The 22,151-nt window shown below is 47.1% G+C and overlaps 1 protein-coding gene and 1 long non-coding RNA gene across 2 annotated transcripts; one reads left to right on the forward strand and one right to left on the reverse strand.

Annotated features, from left to right (window-relative positions):
• Positions 1–6,531: 6,531 nt before the first annotated feature.
• Positions 6,532–9,206, reverse strand: LOC135399645 (uncharacterized). Its single transcript, XM_064631374.1, has 2 exons — positions 9,185–9,206; positions 6,532–9,125 (listed from the first exon to the last, which is right to left on the reverse strand). Coding segments are annotated over exons 1-2 (1,746 nt in total). The 5' UTR covers positions 9,186–9,206; the 3' UTR covers positions 6,532–7,380.
• A 9,348-nt stretch (positions 9,207–18,554) lies between these two features.
• LOC135399647 (uncharacterized) lies at positions 18,555–21,823 on the forward strand. The gene is made up of 3 exons (XR_010424375.1): positions 18,555–19,068; positions 19,237–19,375; positions 20,017–21,823. It is a non-coding gene; the product is annotated as an uncharacterized LOC135399647 (long non-coding RNA).
• Positions 21,824–22,151: the final 328 nt, after the last annotated feature.

Consider the following 22,151-nt stretch of genomic DNA (forward strand, 5'->3'; position numbering starts at 1 on the left):
TTGGTGAGGGTAAGTGAGGACAATAAAGTCTGTGCTTCGTGAGGAGAGAATGAGTGAGGCCGCAGGAAAATGCCCACCTATTCGTTAGGGTAGCCAAGTGTCGCAATTGGCGTTGGAGGCGTCTGTCGGATGATGTCACTTGTTAAGAAGGCGTTAGTTGGAGCAATTGTGTGTAAGAAGATGACTGACTCAGCAGGATCCAGAATGGAGCGGATTCTTTCTGAAAGTGACCAATCAGCGCGACGGAAATTGCTCTACCGTTGGCTACATTAGCTACCATTGGCAAGTTGTATGTATGCTAGGGCTAATGCAATTGCTTTTCTTTGTGAGCTGTATGATTCTAGTATTCTCGGGCATATTGCAAGCTTTTATGGTTCTCCCTCTATCTATTTTTCTTTTTTTGGAGTTTGAATCGCCGTCTTCAAATTTTGTGCTTTAAAATGGCGTGCTCACTGTCTGTTGTGGGGAATACGAGCAACACACAAAGAATCAAAAATCGCTATCCTACGTCGCAAGACGTTGTGACAATTGAGAATGAATAACGTCCATCGAATGTCTGGCCTGCTGCTCTATGGCTGTGTGGCCCATATGGCTGGCCCATAAATAAAAACATTGCTGTCCAGGAAGACTCCGAGTTGCAACCAATCCCGGTTTTATGATGGCACTACATTGGCCCTTTGTCGTTTAGGACGACCATGTACGTTGGTCCAAACTCCAGCAATTAATTTAGATCGCGTTAGACCAACGCCAATCCCCGACCTTGGCCCATTCACTAATACATAGGTCATGCCGGCAACTTTTAGTCTGACGCCGTACATTAGGCCGACTTTGTGCCGTTGTTGTTTCCCCCGTTGGGGTGGCTAGCTAACAGTAGGATAACACAGGCTCAAATATGATCTAGCCTGGCAGCGTACGGCACGGGTCCGGTCCAGGCCCATAATGATCAAACTCAAGCCCTGCCCAGGCCCACAAAAAGTAGACTTCACCCAGCCCGTGGGAAAGCTGGGACGGGTACTCTAATGTGTACGCCCATTGGTGAGAAAGATACCTCCTCATCTTTGATTCCTTCATGCCTCCGAGGTCTTAAGGACAGACACACTAAAACCAAAAAGAGAAAGTAGGCCAAAACAGTACAGCAGTCAGAAGTGAGTTATCATTGTGAGCAGAGAAGCATTATGCATAAAACTCCTCAATTATTATCAATGCCACTTTTTTATCAGTTTATAGTACCCACAACAGTATAAGTGTGTGTGTGTCCCTTGTCATGTTTTATTCACCATTACAGTTTCAGTTTATGTCAGTCTTCATAGTATGGCGGGCTAGAAGGCTCAAGGTTACCATATTCAGACTCCATGCGTTCATAGCGCCAGCATCAGGCGATCAATCCCAGAAGAGGTGGTGGCGATGGTGAAACGGCTTGCTGTTGTCGGCCTCCCGTATGTGCGCAACGTCAAGACTGACTCCCGGGGAATGTGCGTCCTGGGCCGACTTCTAAAGGAACTGTGCCGACATATGTCTGAAAGCGTCTGAGGAAAACCCAAGAAAAACCCAGGATTCGAACCCAGGTACCTCCGGGTACCTCCCAGTCTCGACGTGACATGGCCAGCACGCTAACCACTGAGCCACGGGAGCTGGTCGCAGAAGAGGAGCACTTCCGGGTGTGTAGCTGAAGATGTATTCAATCCACGAGGAGTTCAGGGCACCCAACTTTTTCGTCGTCTTCATTTTGGAGCTCGTTGACCGCTGTCACGTCCGTTTGAAAACAGGCTACCACGTATTACACAAATGAAAGAAACGGTAATTGTGTGGGCGGTAAATGTACAACCGAACTCTTACAGTTTAAGTTACCCTTCCGTTCCCGTTTAGCTAGTTTTCTCGGAAGTAACAACAAAAATATAAAACGCAGAAGCTTCACTTTTAGCTTCAGTGTTTTATATTTTTGTTGCTACTGTTGCCAAGTGGATCTTGGCCCAACCCTCTACATTCTTCAACTAGTTTTCACGGGTATCCTGCTGGAAATAATCCAATTCAAAATAGACCAGTTCTCATTCAGTTTAAGTGGATATCACGTTCAAATTGTCACTGAAGGTGACCAAAATTTCTGATTCTGAATCGGCAATTGCGGACAAATGCAAAATTGAAAACAACAAGGTTTAGTGGGTTTCAATGAGAAATCATTGTAAATGTCAATAGGAACGAAGTGGAACCGCACTTGGTCGCACCCATTGGAGGCCGGCCTATAGTTTCCCGTATCCCTGAGTCGTTTTGCGCGGTTGGAGATAAAATACAGGCTCCAACAGCTCCCCATAGAGCCCATAGTTTGAGATAATTCACACAACACTGGGCATACGACCAATGAGAGTGCAACGTTGTAGAAATTATGCAATGCCAGTCGGCCAATCAGGAGCCTTAACTTTGGCTGACCTTTCGACCGGTTCTGGCTACCATCGACTTCAACCGGATTTCACGCCTACCGCCGTTACCCGATATTCAAAATAACTGAAGCTTCTTTTGGCTAAAAGAAATATTTATTTGACAAAAAGCACTGATTCAAAGATCTGATACATGAGTGCACTGTGAATACAAAGTCCACTGCGTTGCTGGCGCACTGTAATCAAGTTCGAACTTGAAGCAAAACGAACACAGCTCTCGAAATCCAACGGGGCCCGCGCTTGTTCTTCACTCTCCAACCGCTCCAACTCACGAAGAATTCCAGTTCCGGAGTTGATAGACTGTTCGTGGGATAATAGTCGTGTCCAGGAACAGCACAACGCACGTTGAATCACATCGACGCATGAATAAACCAGCGAACACTTCTACAAACTGTTCTGCCGATTGACATCACCGAAACACGGAACACAAGAGGCCACAAACACCCACGGAACACGACCTTGCCGGCCGATTTTATGATGAGCATCTTCTTTCGTTGCTTGCAGAGAGGAAGGCACTTATGTGGCACGTAATCGTAATCCTGTCTTTGTTGTCAGGCCTCAAAATCCAACGGCGCCCGAACGCGTTCTTCACTCTCCAACCGCTCCAACCCACGAAGCATTGCAGTTCCGTAGTTGGTAGACTGAACGTGGGATAATAGTCGTGTCCAGGAACAGCACAACACGCGTAGAATCACAAACTGTTCTGCCAATTGACATCACCGAAACACGGAACACAAGACGACGGACGCCGTTCCGACCGATGCGAGCTATTTCGAAACTATGCTGAAACGGCCGCGGGGACGCTGCACACACATGCGCGCGTACAAAATGCGATTTCAAAACGTTGTCGACCAATCGGAGCGCCATGGTCCAGTCGACCAGTCTGGGCCAATGAGCTTGCAACGTTGTAGATTGGCGCAGTGGTACATACTCTACAGCCGCATCCTCGGTTACCTGAGGAGGACTGTAAAATATACGTATAACGTCGGGCACGAATATCCGTTTGAATGCCAAGTATAGTTCGTGCGTGCCGCGCACGCGTTTCGCCATGGTCAGGTGTTTGTAAGCTATGTCAAACAAATAAAACAATTTGTTTCTTACTGAACTCAAAGTGTCACTTCAGACTTTGAAGACGGTGTTTATTTTATTTAGTTCATGAAAAGAAGGTGACTCAAGAATTCTATACGCAAGATTTCAGTCCTGTTTACGAACGCTGTGCATTTCTGTCAATTTTTGAAGGTCTGCTGAGCTTCCGCAAGTGTTGAGTACGCGAGGAGCGGGTGACGTAATCATACCCTCACAAATTGCAATGATGTCATGTTCCGGAGAGGGCACTAGTAGTATAGAGATAGACGGTATAATATTCGCTACGTACAACGACATCCTTTTTCTAATCCAAGATGGCCGATTCTAATCCAATTCTAAGCCAAAATCCGGTTCTAAGCCAACACAATCCAGTCCTAAGCCAACACAATCCACTTGTAATCCAACACAAGCCAAATCCAAAGCCATCTGATTGGCGGCCATTAGCCCCGCCCACTTCACGTTGATTGGCCACCACGCCACTGATTGGCTGACCGTAGCTCCGCTCCTTTATGCTAATTAGTTGGCTGGGCTCCGCCCAGTTCACGTTGAATGGCCCATGCTAAGCCCACTGATCATTGATTGGTTGACTGTAGCTCCGCCCCTTTATGCTAATTACTCGGCTCTTCACGCTGATTGGTGCACGCGTATGGCTGAGCACGCCCCCGTTATGCTAATTAACCGGCTCCGCTGATTGGTCCATTCTAAGCCTACTGATCACTCTCCCAGCCCCCCCATCTGATTGGCCGCCGCCGCCGCCGCCGCCGCCCGCCGCTGAAACACACCGCTGCGGCCTCAAACTTACCCGGGCTAGCGGGTGGCCCGCCGCCGCCAGATGGTGCGCGGGTCGCTCGCCGGCGGCTTCAGATGGTTCTAACCTATCTCAGATAGCTCTATGAGATCGAACAGACAGGGAAAAAAGTACCTTTCAACGTTTATTGAGTACATGTTTGAGAAAAAGCATGGCGGTCTTGGAGAGGTTGATTCCTTTGATGCTGGGCGTGGTTCCACGGAAGTGACGGATCATGTAGACATCTCCGGGACAGCGGCTGAGAAAAATTTCGTCCTCCGTGAGCTGGCACATCCGCGTGCACTGGATATCTTCGTAGCTGTCGCTCACGTCCAGCGAGTGAAGTCACGTACACAACGATCCAGTAGCGTTCCTATTCAGGTTAATACCGGATCGCATAGGTACCACGTGCCACTCTGATGGCCAAGATGTCGCCAGGGCATTCGTGCGCGTACGTGTGCTTATCCTTCTCCAGCTTGATGCTCGCAGTACAGTTGCCGGCGTCCAGCGCCAGTGCGCACGAGACGAGCGAGAAGAGAACGAGGCACCACATCCTTCCAGTGACGCAGGTCAAATGACGCTACTCCTACTCATCCTCTGCATTATCTGTGTGACGGAGGAAATAATGCCGTGTGAAATCCCGCTATCTACGTCATCCACTCGAGCTTACCATATTCGCAGCTTCCGTACGGGTAGGAGTCCACGTCATTATAGAGGTACCGTTTGTCGTCGTACGCCATTAGACTTCTTTTCACATTTCTGATGGTGTACATGCACTGTTTCTTTCCCACTATTGACACCTGTTCATGCGATACGCTGTCGTGCTTGAATAGGGTATCGTGGTACGTATCATGGAGGAGGTGTTTGCGCACAATGTTCTTTTTGACCCCTTTAGCTCTTGCAATCTGTTTTCCCCTGGCTAATTTGATAGAATACATTTTAGCTTTCAGGCATATTACTTCCTCAATGGGTACGCTACCCGTTTCACTTTTGAACGCGCCAAGTCTACCGCGATTCCTCTCGCTGTACAGTGGATGATCACGATCGAAGGAAGACAAGTCTAAATGGTCGTCGGCGATCGCGCGTAACTGATCTTCGTAGTCCTTGCAGAATAGGCCGAGGATCAGAGAGTCCGTGTCAAAGTAGCAGGTAATCACCGGACAAGTGAGCTTACTCAACAGGGTTTCATAGTAGAACGAGTACATGCTTAACTTACTCAGTTCTAAAATCGTGAAGCCAATCTGCAGGGGGAAATCGCATCGCACTTTTCTCTTGCGCATTTCGTACATGACACAATCGGGGGACAAAATTTCCATTCGCGCGCATTCCGCCTGACTCCCGAGGCGACTCGCCGTCTCCTCATCGAAGGCTACTCGAATGTCTCGCATATTAAATTTATTTAGCAACGTACGCCCGAAGACCGCATTATTTGAGATTTTATAGAAATTTTTCTCGAACGTCGTGCTCGATGCGACGCGTCTGGCAACATTGTCCTCAATGTAGGGACGCAGGAATGGTGCCTGACGAAATTTTAGAATAGGTGAATTTTTGTCACCCGCATGCCCAGTCTACAATAGAGCGCGAGCAGCGCGTAAAGGGCAACCTCCATGGAGCGAATGCACAGCGAAAAAGCTGCGAACTTCGCTCAGCGTCAGACGCCCTGCGCGAGGCGTCAAAAATGTGAGCGTCCGCCGCCGATCTGCCCATGCCAGATATTTTCGCCCAGCGTCCGCGATTCCGGAAGCGTCAACTGCAGATGAACCAATCAAAGTGCTCTTCCGCTACGAATCTACGCCAGATCGCCTGCACGTGGTCGTCTGCTCTCGTGAATCATCGTCATCGTCCTCTTCTTCCAACTGGATGCTGTCGTCCGCTCGCTGTTTCGCCAACTGCATCGTTAGAACGTGAGGCATTCTCTGCCAAGAAACATGTTTTCTTTTCACAGTACTGAATATGCTTTTCGGTACGTTACTGGGAGCATGTTTTCAGACAGATGTTAGATTTAGTTGCAAAATTTGTGACATTAAATGCACTTTTTCGAGCAATTGATTTCACTAAGCTTTCACCTTATACCCTGGCAACAGCGACATCACAGCATGACTTCCCGACGCCGTCCGCTGGTTTTTCGCTCCATGGAGCTGGTGCCGGCGAACAACTGGCGTCGGAACGCGCGTGGCAGTCTGCCGCGCGAACTTCGTTGCAAAAATTCGCTCCATGGAGGTTGCCCTTAATGAACGACGTACTCGACCTTGTCCTTGCACGTGAGCAGCAGCTTTTTGCTGTTCGCCGGCTGATACATTAACTCTTCGAGGAGCCCTCGCTGGAATGGTTAGAGCCATTCCTTCGGAACGACCGCCTTCTCGGGAGCCAGGGGGAAGTACCGCGTCAGCGCGTGGATAGATTTTGGATACTCCAAATCGCACACGTACACGTATCCCACGTGCGAATCTGTGGGATGACGCATAAAATCCACGGAGCTAAAATCCTCGACCCATTCGAAATCGCCGACTGGGAGGTGCTTTATCATACTGAATCCGTAAAGATTGTTGCAATCTATGTACGATATGTACACCTCCTCTTTATCGGGATCGTAGCCACTGCACAGCGGGTTGTTAGCCCGTAAATGACGCCTGCTCGCCTGACAGAGTCCACCTCTAACACCCGATTCGATGGTCCGGTACATGTCCTCGGCGATGATCAGCTCCAATTTTGCCCGCGTGTAATTTAGAGCGCATTGCCACGAATAGGATGCCAGCGAAACACAATGAAGCAAGTCCAAACCGCGCGCGTTGTATCACAGGCGCCGGAAGTGCTGCATTACGTCACCATGTAACAGGGCATCCGTTTTCAGGTACAATGCATTATAATCCCCCAGATTCGAGCATCCAAAACGTTCAAATACTTGCAGCGCGTACTGATAGTCTTCGTCGCTTATATCCTCCCCCGTCAGATCGTTTCGGAAGGCGGATTTTGCCGGCAGAGCCAATTCGTCGTAGACCGCGAACGACCTAACGTGGCTGTACGGGAATACACCTTTACGAAGCAAAATTTCGTAGTCGTCTCCAAATACCTGCTTCAGGCATTGGAACGCCTCTGCGCCCCCCCCATGGATTTGACGGTTTCCACGAGCTCTCCCAGCGACGAATTTAGGTACTGCGTGGTATCTCTGAATAGGAAGGTGCCAATTTCGAACGATCGGATTTTTTCCATGGAACCAGCCACGATGAAGGGAGCTCGCTTCCACTCGAGAAGGTGAAATTCTCGCAACAGTCCGGCCAAATCGTAGGCCAGATTGTGCCCCACGATGGGCAGTTTTTCCCGCGTCGTGCACGCCAAGTTACAGTGGTTGCACAGCGTCGCGATGTAATTTGTCTCGCCGACAGTACAACGCTTGGAATGGTCGTGGTGCCGGACACGGGGTAGGTCTTGCGCGAACTTCCGCCCGCAATACGCGCAGTGGGCGGCAGCTTCGTGTCGCGCTCGTTGCTCGTCATTCAGCACCATTTGCGCGGGGCAGGCGTTCAGGGTGATCATCTCGTCCCGCATTTCCATCAAAGCTCTGACGCACTGCCTCGCGGAATCTTCACCGTGGTGCGTCCTGATGCGCATCACCTTCGAGTCGTGATTGCGCACGAGCACGGCACAGAAGCTCGAGGTAACGTGACGCTGCATGCCAACACCTCTGGGCGCGAGTACGCTCTCCGTGTCCAACGCGACGACGTAGTTGTACTGACGCCTGTACTGTATGTTGGTAAATTCTACAAAGTTTTTGCCCGGTTCGCAAAATTCCAATATGATTTCGTTTACGTCCGCGCACAAGCGACGATGTTTCGCCATGCTCTCTTCCTTCACGAAAGAGCGCGTGCAACGCTCGCATACGAAATGGTTACTTCTGGTTGTCAACAAGCGTTCGAGGGACTTGATTCCGAAAAAATGTTCATCTATAGCCAATAAGTGAATTTTCTTTTGATACTCGAGTTTTTGGGGTCGCGACACGTGCACTCCCTGATCGACGTACTCGTATACGTACACGGATATCTGGTTTTTCTCTTCGAATTCGTCCAGATCAGAGTAGGAAACGGGGAAGCGACTACGCCACCAGTACTCCGCTGCGTGTTTTTCACATTTTTTCCATGAATTCCTTTCCTGCGGGTGCAGGAGGGCGAGCGTATTGTATTTAAAACACTCACCCTCCTTACGTGCCGGTAAATGAATATTCGTCAGCACGTTCCTGCGCTTAGCCAAATGATCGGGAAGTGTCCCACTACATCCGAATTTTTTAGTTTTCACCGCGGAAATGCATATTTGAACGTTTTGGACGTCGGCGGACACGAACCCACTCCGTTCCCGCTGATAATTTTCGACGCGTCCCGTGGACTCCTGAATCGCGTCCATCAGGGTATCCGCGATGGCTCCGTCGCTGTGGACTTCGCGAGCAAACGCCATAAAGTGGGCAATGTGCGCGGTTATCTCCCCCCGAATTTCCTTTACCATTAAAACATCGGAACAAATGCAAAACCTAAAGGGTATTCGTTGCGCTCTCAATATGGCGAGCATATCGTGAAAGTGACTCATTAAATATTGTCGCAAATCCTCTACTCCCTGATCGTGAACAGATGCCAATAGCGTGAATCTTTTGACGATACCTCTAAATGCGGCGTCAGTCTGGAAGAAGGGCATGAAGGATGTATCCACGTCGGGGTGCGATCGCATCACGTGAGCAGACAGTGTAGGAGGTGCGCCGTCCCGAGAATCGTCGTCGTCGTCCGATTCATCCTCGATATCGTGAGGATCAAAAAAGCAGAACACACACCGAGGCACTGAAAATAAACGCGCATCAGTAAGAAACGTGCAACAAGTAAAGGAGGGAATAACTTACTTGTGAAGCGAGTGAAAGCAGACTGTTCCCCCCCTGAGACGATCGCGCGGCTTATAAACCGGCATCCACGCTACATGCGCCAACACGTCCGGGCTCGCTTGTTTCCACGCGGTCGTAAATCATGTGGCACCTCGAGGATGAGGCCGCGTTGGGGCCATCTGTTTAATATCAGAACGCGCGCGGCCGCAATGGTGAGCATTCACCGTCGAAGAAAATGTTGCGTCAAGGTAATGTAAATAGGTCTTCTCCGAGAAATTGGGTCACCTTGAGTCGGTTGCATGTTCCAACACGTTGGGGTTGCCTGTTTTATATCAAAATGCGCTTCATGGCCGAAATGAGTTTATACTATAGAACGGTGAGCTTTGTTTTAGTCTCGGGGAAGTTGCGTCAAGGTAATGTAACGAGAAATTGGGTCACCTTGAGACAAGCCCCAACACGACGGTGCCATCTGTTTAATATCAAAAACGCACTTCCAAAATGGTTAAAAATTGGGCTGTTCGGTACAGCATACTTTAAAAGCGATAAAACCCCCGTGCCGGGGAACAAGTCAACAGACGACACAACACGGGGGTTTTATCGCTTTTAAAGTACGCACTTCCACCCATCGTGGCGGGCCCTAGTGAAAAAAAATGTTGCGTCAAGGTGATGTAACGAGAAACTGGGTCACCACGTAAATCATGTTTTCCGAGGCCACGCGTATTAAAACCAAAAGTAAACTGTTGTGCTTGATGAGACAAGTCTATCTGAAGGAAAATATCCCTATGAGCCCACCAGCTCATTGCCGAAACAAGCACCAAAAACAAAGGGTTCGCTTATGCAGTTTCCAAGAAGTTCCAAATGTCCTTTGCGCGCGCATCATATATCACATGCTGTTCCCGTGTGATTGTGTAAACAGAATCGCACCACCCTTGCGCTCCTCCGGGGGTGCTTTATATAAAAGTCGCGATATATACAACTCATTTGAGGTCTGTGAAGCCGTCGGTCGACTCCTCGTGAAGCGCACAACGAGAAAGGTATGTTTCACTATTGTCTTCAAGATGAGGAAAGTTAGGTAATAGTTGTCCTCATTTTCAGTTCATTTGGTGTGCGTAGAAACTTGCACTGAGAGATATGTCATCTATTGTCGAGAAGCTGGATAAACTAAAGAAACCCGGTGATGGAGACATTCAGAAAATGAGCATTGTTCCAAACAACGAAAAGCTGGACGTGTTGGACTTACGCAAAGTGGACACTATCTATGGGGAGTCCGTGTACATGGAACTCCTGATGGACAACGATAAACGCGTAAAGGTGTACCTACCCAGTCGTTTTAGGCGACTCACGGATGAAGATTTGCGAGAAATGCGAGAATTACCAGATCTGAAACTAGAGAAGAAGGAGAGATTCAGGGATGGTAAAAGAGCCGCATCGCCCGACATCATCTTTACTCACGCGAAGAAGAAGTGACCGCGACGAAAGTCCGCGTCCCATATGTAATCAGCGGGAAAAATGAAAATACATGTATTTCTGATTTTAAATGTTGCGTTGTTGTGATGGATTAGGAAGATAGGCTGATATGATGGGAAGCTCTATTGATAGAATGATATGATAGGGAGCTATAGCGCGTATTCATTGACTAAGCAAGTGTAGTTTGTGGGGAGCTATAGAGAATAAAGGACACCAGGCGTTTTTAAGCGACAAACAACTTTTCTAGCAGCTTTATTGATTTTAGGTCATTAGCGGCGAGATTATCGGAAAACAGGGATACAATGCTCTTCAGTGATTTCCCTTTCGCCAACAATGTCGCCGCGATACAACAGTACACACCACACATTGGAGAATACAGGCTTTGAATACAGACATCATTATATTCGTCAACGGCGAGGCGTTTCAACTCGGGTTCGATGGGCGGCAATCCGAAGGAATCAAAGTAGATTAGGTCATCCTTCATTTTCGCGTACAAAATCCAGTGCTCCCCAGCCTGCTGTCGCCGATCGGTGTTCACCACGATTATACCCGGTCTATCCAGTGCGGGCAGACGGTCGTCTCGAGCGTATACACCGCGGAAGAGTGCCGAAGTGTAGTCGTTGTACTTCAGGAGTCTCTCGATATCTTGCTCGAACATTGCTAATCCAGTGTGACGTTCCTGTTCTTATCGATGGACATAATTCGCACACTCTCGGACAGTATCAATACGGTCGTGGGTTCGGCCAAGGCACGTCGGAACTTGAGTTGCAGACCAACGTTTCCACGCCTGATCGGTGACAGGTGGACGGAGGATTGATCCGGATCCAGGTCGTAGTACAGTAGGAACTTGTTTCCAACGTAGTGGTCGTATTCATAGGAGACGTGCTTCTCACACAGCTGCTCCAGGAGGTTGAAGTAGCTTCGGTGGTTCAGGTTATTGTTGAAGTCGAACGTGTCTATTCGCTGCGTCCCGTTCACGGTGAGCGTCGCCGACTCAATGTCGCAGTTCACGAATCGGTACGGGTCCCGATTGAATGCTCCCTGGTAGGCTAGGGTGGGCACGAATGCGACCACCACCTTAGACGGTATCTTCTCAGGAAATAAATCTTCCAGGCATGCATCCAGGTTGCCAACTGGTAGCGAACGAATACGCGATTCACTTCCGGCCAGTGTGTAGAGAGCCTTGCGCTTCTGCAATTCCGTTTCGTGTCCGAGGAATAGGCTGGGAGACACGGTGATCTTCTTTATGTACAAGGTGGCACTCATGATTTCCATTTTATGCGTGTGCTGCTCCTGATCGGTCTTCATAATGCGGAACGCGTCGGAGCCTTGATAAAAAACAAGCCTAATTTCCACTCCCGATATGAGTAGCTTAGGCTGCAGGAAAATGTCCGAGTTGATCTTGGAAACCAGGTCGATGGTCTTGCCGCCGCGTGTGAGGTTGTATCGTTCGGACGGTCCACGAGCGCGAATGTTGTTTTCCGTTCGACGCGCTTCTTCTTGCGTGTACAGACCTGCTTTATGCACGGTATTTTGCTCCGTGGTGCTGGCGTGAAGCAAAATATCCAAGTAGCTTCTATAGCTATACAAATCATTATTCGTAATCATGGTCTGATTCAAGAAGACGGCTACGTTCTTGAAAAGCGAGTTGGCGAACGCGTTGACGGGGTAGACCTCGTCGTAGGTCGTCCGATCGCCAGCCTGTGTTTCCGGTAGCGAACCATCGTCACGTACGATGCGGACTTTCGTCACTATGTACGCGGAGTTCAAATCGAGATAGTGGTGCCCCAAATTCGAAAGCTGGAACTCTATGACGGAGGATATGTCAGCGACCGGGTAGAATACCTCATATTCCCCCTTCAGTATATGCCACTGCGTTCCCGGCACGGAAAATAACTGTGTTTCCGACTTATCCAACAGAGGAGTGTCGGGATGTACGACGTTAATCGTGTCCATCTCGCAACTAAATTGTGGCCGCGCAACCAGCGTGATTTATGCCGTCGAAGACGTCCGGTTTTCTCCTCTTTCTTCGCACGCCCGCCCCTCCGAGGTCGCGGAGAATTTCACGGCCCGTATCTTTCGCCGATCTCTTAAAGCTCAGCTACGCCGATTTTCGAGTGTTACAGAATGGAACGGTACTCACACGATGTGTTCATAAGGGAACACTGATTATGTATGCAAAACAGTTATCCCAAACTCCTCGCGGTTTTCCGAAAAAGTGAATTTTTAGTTTCACTGACATCCCGTCTTGTGGCCCGCAAACCCTGTGTCGACGACACATTCGTTATGGTGAGCTAGAATGACTGGTGTGCTTACCGGCCTATCCAATGCATGGGAGCGCTTGGTCGCGGCCTTGGCACTCGACCACGTGCGATTGTTTACATGGATGCGCTGAAGCTCGCTGCGCGCCTTGCGGAAGGATTTTTGTGGGGATCCGAGGTACTCTTCTGTTTCGTATCACGTGCCCTTTCCGTGAAATGCAGAGGATCGCACCGCGCCGGCCGAGAAACGGAACAGTGTCTATGGGTGGTTTATCAAGAGCATCACGAGCTCAGTACAAGGTCGTTGCTTGCTGAGGTTATCTCTCACACTCTTGCAATTGATAATTTGTTGCTTACAACAATCATCATATGCGATGCAACAGTGGTCGGTCTGTGCATATCGCCGTATTCTCGCTCAGACTTGAGGGATATTTGCGCTTCTGGGAACCCTTCGGGTAGAATTGGCAATGCGTTGCACGTCGCTCGCAGCGCGTGCACAATCTATAAGCAACCTGTACAACTTGTACCCGCCGAAAAGCTGATAGCCTCCTCAGCCGGAATTGAATCCACAACCTGACCCCAAGCAACTGAGGGTTTTAGTAAGGGGGGGCCTCCACAAATCACTGATTGTAAAATACGCGTACAGTTGGTTAGACGAAGTGCAATGGCTATTCCTTGCAATCTAACTGTGCTTGTTTTCTCGCATTCGAAATCGGCTATCGCATAAGGACCGCGTCCAGGCGCAAGTATGCAAGGATTGTGTATCGAAGGCAAGGAAAGGGCCACTACAGGACCTCACAGTATTACCCGAGACAGCACGGTTTCAATAGAGAAAGCCAGCAGCAACAAATCGTATATTTTCTCATTTCACACAGTTTTCAGAAACCGTTTCTCGCAGTGATTCACAGGTTAGAGCGCAGGAGTCGGACTCGTCCTTAGTGCAAGAATTAAGGGCTTGTGATGCGTTCGCGTTTTATTAGGCCGGTAAGTGGCCGAAGTAAGTAGGACGGCGTACCAAGTGTGCGGATAAACAGTTTTCCACGGTTTAATCACGGATGAGATAAACCCTCGTCGCTTCGGACACTGACCGGGTGACAAACGTAGGACCGCGCAGTGCTTTACAGACGATTGCCTCATCAAATACCTACTACACCGCAATGTATTTGATGCGATATAAATTACATCTAAGCATGCGACATTATCTTCACTTGTTATCCCTTAACGATAAGCAACCCGACGTTTCGTTGCTTTTCTACTAATCGTGTTCTGAACCCCTTAGCTGGTGTACGTACAAGTGGAAAGAACTTCGGCGATCGTACTGTTCACAATCACATCATACTGCTTGTTGCTCGCTGTTTGCAGGAAATGAGACTCCATGCAAGAACCGAAGGAAGTGTGTTTGGGGAACCCACACATTGTTTTAGCCCGTACAGCCTGTATGTGTACATCTCGCGCTTTTTTTTTATTGTACACACCATCATATAAGGCCAATAAAATTTCTTTATATGTAACTGGTTTGTTGAATGCCAGTATTCAATAGCAAGCAATGGAAGAGCGTCGCTAAAGTTGGAAGTAAGAACAATAAGATAAAATCTGCAATAAAATAAACATTATACCGTCCTTGTTTTCCGAATATTCACCAGCTGAATGAGTGAAAGTGCGAGTAGTCAGATAATAATGCCGAATTTCTCAAGAAAAATAAAAATAAAAATAAAAATAAATTATGGAACAGCTTCGTTTGCAGCGGACACAGAAAACTTTTCCTTAAGAACGAAGATGACGAAAATAGCAGCCGCGCTCGGCATGTATCATGATACCTGATAACAGCGCGACGATGTCTTTCTGGAAATGATAAACATTTGTGAAATTACGGGGGGTAACCCTGAATACTGTATCAAAATAGGACGGACGGTATACACTGTCTGCGTAGCATAAAAGGTAGTGGATACTTCCGAGCGATCTGCCTGCCTGTCTGGCGGCACATGCTGCTCGGGCGGGGGGGGGGGACGTTCTGGACCGAATTCATAGGCAACTGACATTTGTCTTAAAGTGTACGAGGAAAGCCCGGCTTCAGACAGCACAGCTTCCTCCGAGATTCGAACCCGGGTCACCTCCCAGTCTCGGCATGCCATGTGAGCATAAAAGGGCACCTCACATTCTAACGCATAGTGACCCTTAGCACCAGGTGGGCCGCCGCAGATTTACCAGCGTTCACGGAGTGGCCCGGACTTGACCCCCTTTGGGATTGCTGGTTCTGCTGAAGCTATCTTCCAAAATTTGGGCGGATTTGTTAGGAAGACATCTGCTCCTGAGCACTAAAGTTATGAATGTTCTCCCCCTCTCTCTCTTTTTTATCAGTCATGATGTACTTTGCGAACTTGGCTGCTCTGTGGTGGCGTCCATGGAAACAAAGTACAGGTCACTGCTCAGCATGGAGCGAACACTAAGAACTGTTGCGCTGAGAATGCGCCCTCGTTTTGAGAGACGCTCACCTCAGCCAGTAGGAAGAGTCTATTCTGCTGGAACTGTTGTTGTTTTCCCCTTTCGTACGGGTACCAAAGGGGAATACAAAACGAGGTATCTACACTGTGTCACTGCTCTCCCCCTTTCCCGGCTTTTCGCCATGCAATAATCTTAAGGACTATGAATACACACAAATGATCCTGAAATTCTGTTTCACAGTTGATATATAATCATAATGAGTCAGCTGGACTACAAAGCATACCATGCTTTCTAGTCCAGCTGATTCATTCTGATTATATACCAACTGTGAAATAGAAAGCTTGTTGCATTGCGAAAAGCCGGGAAAGGGAGAGAGCAGTGACATAGTGTATAAACCCTGTTCTGAAATCGTAAGCAAAAACCATTGCTTCTACGACGAAGGTAAAAAAGAGACAATGTTTCTACAAGATGTGGCTTTCTGTCTAAACAGGATCTCACCTTCTACTACCTTTTGTACGATGTTCGCGACAAATACATAGTACACCCCGACTTTTGCTTGTCAAACGACGCGATTACATGTTATGAAGTAATTAGGGAGATGTTCTTCAGCTTGCATAATTTGATGTCAAGAATTGGCTGAGGTATCTGACTAATTTTCCAAATACTCTGCATCTATTAGTACATGACGCTGTTTTTGGAAATGGCGTCTTGAGCAAAACTTCAGGGGCAGGATTTGTGTGACTTGCGGAGCGTGTGTCACGATGGTCAGTCTGTCGCACCCAAAACTTTATACATTGTGCACCAGTGTATCATTGCATTATACCACAAGCGCATCATGTTGGGTTGTACAGCAATGGCGTGTAAAACATCCTGCGGCCAAAATTTTAGCAGCCTTCCAACATGTCTGAAAACTGAGGTATTTTATTACCAAACAGGGGCTGGGCATATACAGAAAAACAGCAAGCAGCAAACGTATCGAAGTCACTTCCATATACATTAATTTATACATAACGTATCTGTGTGATGATACTGGAATGGAATGCCTTTGTGCCACCTCACAACACATGTGAGAGCTTCGCACAGAATTGTACATAACAAAAATACTCTACTCAAGTTACTTTTCAACAGCCATCACCCTAATATCCAAAAGCGAAACATTCCATTTGGACAACTCACACGTTTAAAACGCATATGTTCCAATACACAAGATTTTTTGAAGCATGCAAAGGACATGTGCAATGACTTCAAGGAGCGTAGATATCCCGACGATCTCATCAACAATGCCCTAGCCAGAGCCACCTCCCTAGACAGGGAAAGGTTGCTTTCTCGTGAATCCAATAAGGCATCAAGTATTAATAAATGTACTTTCATTACACCTTACAACCGCACACTCCGTAATGTAGGATCTGTGTTCAAACGCCATTTAAACATACTCCACGCCGATGAATATCTCAAAGACATTTTCCCTAATGCTCCGACTATTACATTTCGGAGATCACGTAACATACGCGACTTACTCACTTCCTCTCGCAATAATCAACAGAGTCCCGGTTGCGCTCCTTGCAACAGCAACCGCTGCCAAACTTGCTTATTTATTGCAACATGTACCTCCACCTGTAGCACTGTTAATGGTTTCGATTTCTCTATTCGGCAGTCCCTTCACTGTAACTCATTCAATGTTTGCTATCTCATTACATGCAAATTGTGCAATAAACAATACATAGGCGAAACACGTAACACCATCCGTGAAAGATTTTATGGCCATAAATCAGATATTGTTAATAAACGCCAGTCACCTGTATCGCTACATTTTAATCTTCCGGGACATGATTTGCATACGCATATACTTATCACCATTTTAGAATCCGGGTACGCTAATGACATCAAACGCAAAAATCGAGAATCCTTTTTCATTTCGAAATTTGCAACGTTACAGCCACACGGCATCAACGTGTACGGCGGTCCATTACAGTCCTTTACACTATGAGTCTATTTATTGTATTATAACTTGTCTGCCATTTTTCACATCATACACGATGATACACAATCAGTAAGACACCAACTCCGCGTTACTTTCCCAGAGTCTGGAAGCTCTTAGCCATCAAGGTGCTGTGTGTCCTCAATCCTTCGCCCTTGAGCCCTAATTTCCCGTACGCATTCTAAAGCCTTTTGTGCCAACTGGCTGCTGTGCCTATTCATGTGCTGTTCACTGTTTTCCTCCACGTACAACTCCGACCCGTCTGTATGTATGTCTGTCTGACCTTGTCGAGCCACCTCCTACTGATTGCGTTTTGTTTTTCATTTTCATTTTTGTTGATATTTGTATCGCGTTTGTAGTTCTCTTCACCCTTACCCTTTTCTCTTGTACCATGTGACTTGGTTTTTTGATATATGCTTCACCACTTGTAACAGGTCCTCAAACCTGAAGAAGTGCAGCCTACTGCACGAAAGTCTTGTTTTTAATGTATATAGTAAACAGCTGATGCTCTTAACCGTCTTTGTTATTTTTGATTCAAGTTACTTTACGTTAAGTGCTTTTGGGAGTAACTTGGTACCTTACAAATACTTTTACAAGGCAGTTTTTAGTATCTTGACTTGAATACTTTTTTAGTATCTTCAACAAGCTTGCAGCAGTGAAAGTCCACTCCATTCCTCCCTTTTATTTATTTATTTTTCTTTGAGTTATATATGGCTAGGCGAACACCCTCTCGAAGAAAGTATGTAACTACAAGGTCACTAATTACCCAAAAATCATTAATTAACCTCTTTAATTAGGGGATTTCGCGCAGAAGCGATGTAGCAGAACCAGAGATATTCCTTATTCCCCGAAGAAAATTATCTCCCGATTATCCCAAGAAGGAATCGAAAGGCACTGAGGCAGTGCCTTCATCACAACATTCCAAAACGCGAACACCTCCGTCCGTCGTAATCATATCTCTGAAGCGTGACGTATCAGCACGCCCACATTTTTTTTCTCTCTCCCCCTGTATCTGCCAGATTGCTTCAATTTCGGCAATCGCGGGAACTCCCTGGCGCTCCCAGGTGCTCTTTGCGCATGCGGTCACGTGGCCTTGAGGGCGCAAGAAGCGGCAGCGGGCCGAGCCCTTTGTAGCCGCCTATCGGCAGGCCCGTCGTCACGACCCGGTTTCAGTCGCCGTTCAGCACACCATTCATTCTAGCTCACCATACATTCGTGGTCTGCCCGCGCTCCGGCTTGGCATGACTTTTGGCTTGGTTTCTTCCGCCAAGCCGGCCAGTTTCTCCTGCCGAGCCGTCTGCTGCGCAGATTCACATTGGGGAAGTGATAAACAGTTCGCTATTAGGGAGCCAGTATATTTCTGGACCCACGAGGAACGTGAGTTTTGCTTCCTTCGACTGCAAAGCATTTGCTAGGCCAGTACAGACTTCCTGGTGTGATTCGTGTTCTGTGCTGCGTGCCGAGAATGCGTGAGCGTTTTGCTCCCGTCTGCAAGAACACTTCAGCATGCAGTTCCAATGTTTCAAACCACAATTTTCCGAAAGGTGAAAGAGAAATCTATTGACTGCAACAATCGGTTACAACTCCGACTGGGTGCCACCTTCGAAAGCAGTGATCTGTTCATCTGGCTCATACGAATGTTACGGAAGCAATGCGCAACTTGTTTCACAAGAAGCCGAAGATGTCTCGTCCGGGATGCCGTGCCAACCTTATCTGCAGCAGGAGATTGCAGGGGCAGGACTAGGCAGCAGATAAAGGTAAGACGCGTAATGTTAGACAAGTCAGTCATGCGGTGCAAATTGCATCACGTAGAAGAGAAAAATACGCTATCTGTCAGTTACTGCTTCATCCTTTGAGATTACGCCCCAGCGGGTGTATTCTCAGTACAGATTTGGAATTGCCTTATTTGTTAAATGATTTCGCAGGCATTCTGGCACCACCGAAAAGCTTGCACTCCACGTCTCAACTATCACCGTCTGGGTTTCAATCTGAAGGCTGTCACCAGTGCCAACCAGACGCCCCTTCAAAGTTCATCTGTTTTTGTTGACGGAACAGTGACACCTGGTACTGAGACATTTCATTTTTTGATTAATCAAGTGCATTCCACCACTTGTGCTCGACTACTTGTGTTCGTATACCCTTGCTGTTGCTCGCTAGCTTAGAGCAACCATGCCTGAGGTGCCAGCGCTTTCAGAGTACATTTAAGCAGTATCATCGTATCACATGCAGGGCAGCACATCTTGTGTATTTTGAGTAAGGTATAAATTCAATGTTCGCTCAGCTGTTGTATTTTGGTCACAAATAAGGTGTTCTTCCAGAGCGCTCAAGGGCAGTTCAAGCAGTTTCATGTGTGCAACAGCACATACTTTTTCTCAGTTTTGACTAAGGTAATTCGAAATCTTCCAGTTGATGTCTTTCGGTCATAAATTATGTTTTTCGAGACATTCAAACAGCATCATGTGTGCAACAGTACATACTTTTTCTCAGGTGCAGCAGAAGCTTGTGTTGCATTCAAGTGGTATCATGTATACAAAAACTAGTTTTATGCTTTTCTGTAGCTGCTGTACTAATATTGTGAGTACAGAGACATTCCTGCATAGCATATCAGAGCATCTTGTGTGCTATTGTTGGTATGATCTGCAGCAGTATATTGATAATGTTAATTATTCAATGACTTTAGCTAACATTTACATTCTTACTTCCAGGTAAACCTGTCACGCAGATGCCCTACCCCTTGGTATGCATAGTTCAAGATTGTACCGAAACAATCCACCTGGAGTATTATTCTTCAATTGGCAGTGGCATTACTATCACAACACACCACATACTTCATGTGTATGGTGCGTGTACAATGCATCAAACCTATTCTCATGTACAGACCAGCTGGTACGCAACTACAACATGAAACAACTGACACAGAGACCGTAAAGTCATGCATTTTCCTCCACGCCTCGGGTTTCATGTTATTATCCTCACATGCAGCTCAATTCGCCTGTGCTGTGCAGCATGAGCAAAAGCATATATTGTTTGTGGTCACATGACACGGAACATAAATACAGTGAAACCTTCCTATGTTGGACACCCGCAGTGCAGCCGAAGCGTCTCCTACGTATAGAGGTGTCCGAGTTACAGAATATGACGGCAACAAAAAATGGAAGAGATCACAGCTGTGAGAAATGTCCCCCTTCTTCAATTTAAGGTCCTTAGTGGTACCTGGTGGTGGTGCCTGGTAGTGGTACCTCTACCCACTCTTCACTGATAATTATTACTGATTTTACTATATTCAATTCCGTTCAGATTCTACTCAATGGCATTACATCCGGAGCTTTTCGAGCAGCAAGGACTTGTCTCTGAAGCGTCAGCCTACTTCTCATAGCTTTGGTGCAGTGCTCGTTCAAAGGCTCTAGACAAACTGAAGACAAGTGCTCACGTAAAGAATTACAATGTAGACTGACAGCACTTGTTTTTGGACTCGAAAAACTAAAGCAACAAAATGCTGAGACCAGAATAGGGGAAAAAAGGGGCAAAAGTCAAGGCCACTGGCTCATTTTGGGTCTTTTTGGTGCAAAGATGGGCCGACGTTGAGGTAATTTGGCCAGGGTTTTGTCCGACTTTGCAGGGAAAACCCTATCCTACTTCCAAGATAGGGAGGTGTCCGACATAGAGAATTTCGTCCCCATGTAGTTTCAATGGGAGCCTGCCCGTGCAATGAAATCATGGGGAGTTGTCCGAGGTAGGGAGGTGTCCGACTTTGGAGGTTTTACTGTACTACAGAGCATTCTACATCATGTAATCTAACAGTTGTTCACGTTTGGATATTTTAACCATGGAATTTACCCTGCATGCACCATACGATGTCCAAACACTAACAACTGCTAGAGAGCAGCATGTACTCTTTCCGTATAGCACTTATGGCGTGCGTCCTGTGATCGGAAACAGTGGTGTCTTTTTTCTGCTACAACCAGTAAACTACAGTAAAGATTTAGAAATACTGTGTCATACCATAAAGCACTATGGGAAATGGCAGTTTGAAAAACTGGCGAAGACTGTCATTAGAATGGGGGACATGCTCTACGGTGAAATTTCTTACAGTGTGTGCTGTACCACGTAATGCACTGCAGGCCTACCACAGTATGGTAACGCGCTGAATACTGATTTGCTCAAAAAAGGAATGTGTACGTTTCTTGTACTAACTTCCCATTATGCAAAGTAGTAGAAAAATGTTCTCAGCCAATGGGGAGGGAGAGGACATCATTCTGGAGTCTTGTTGACCTATAATGTGTCGTGTGTGAATGTCATTTTGAAGAGTGTAGGTGGTACAAGACTGTGTTCCCACATTCTTGGCAGTGTTGACTAATAACCATAATAAAGTAGAGGGTACATTTGTTGCTTCATATATTTGTGTCATGGCAAAGCATGTAGAGATACATCTTCCTCAACATGCAGGTGACAAAACTGCTTTTTATGCCTAAACTATGACAAATAGTTGTGTGTTCAGCACCACTAATCATGTGCCGGCCTCCATAACATGTCTGTGACATTACAAAGTGATTAACATGTCCCATATATGTGTGCAATGCTGAAGATGACTGTGTACCTTCCATGGATTCTTGATTCAAGAAAAGTACTGTGTGATTTGCTAACAGCGCATGGCTGTACCTTCACCATTCTACATAAAAATATGTAAAGTTTGCCGAAGGAAACATCATGAAGGTCCATAGCGAAAAACCCTGAGACGAGGGATAGGAAGGGACATACACAATGTCTCAACATAGCTTGTTTATGTCCCTTCTTGTATCTCCTCTTCAGGTCTCGCCATTATGGACACTATCACCAGCTC

The sequence above is a fragment of the Ornithodoros turicata genome, chromosome 7 (genome assembly GCF_037126465.1).
Source record: "Ornithodoros turicata isolate Travis chromosome 7, ASM3712646v1, whole genome shotgun sequence".
Lineage (NCBI taxonomy): Eukaryota > Metazoa > Arthropoda > Arachnida > Ixodida > Argasidae > Ornithodoros > Ornithodoros turicata.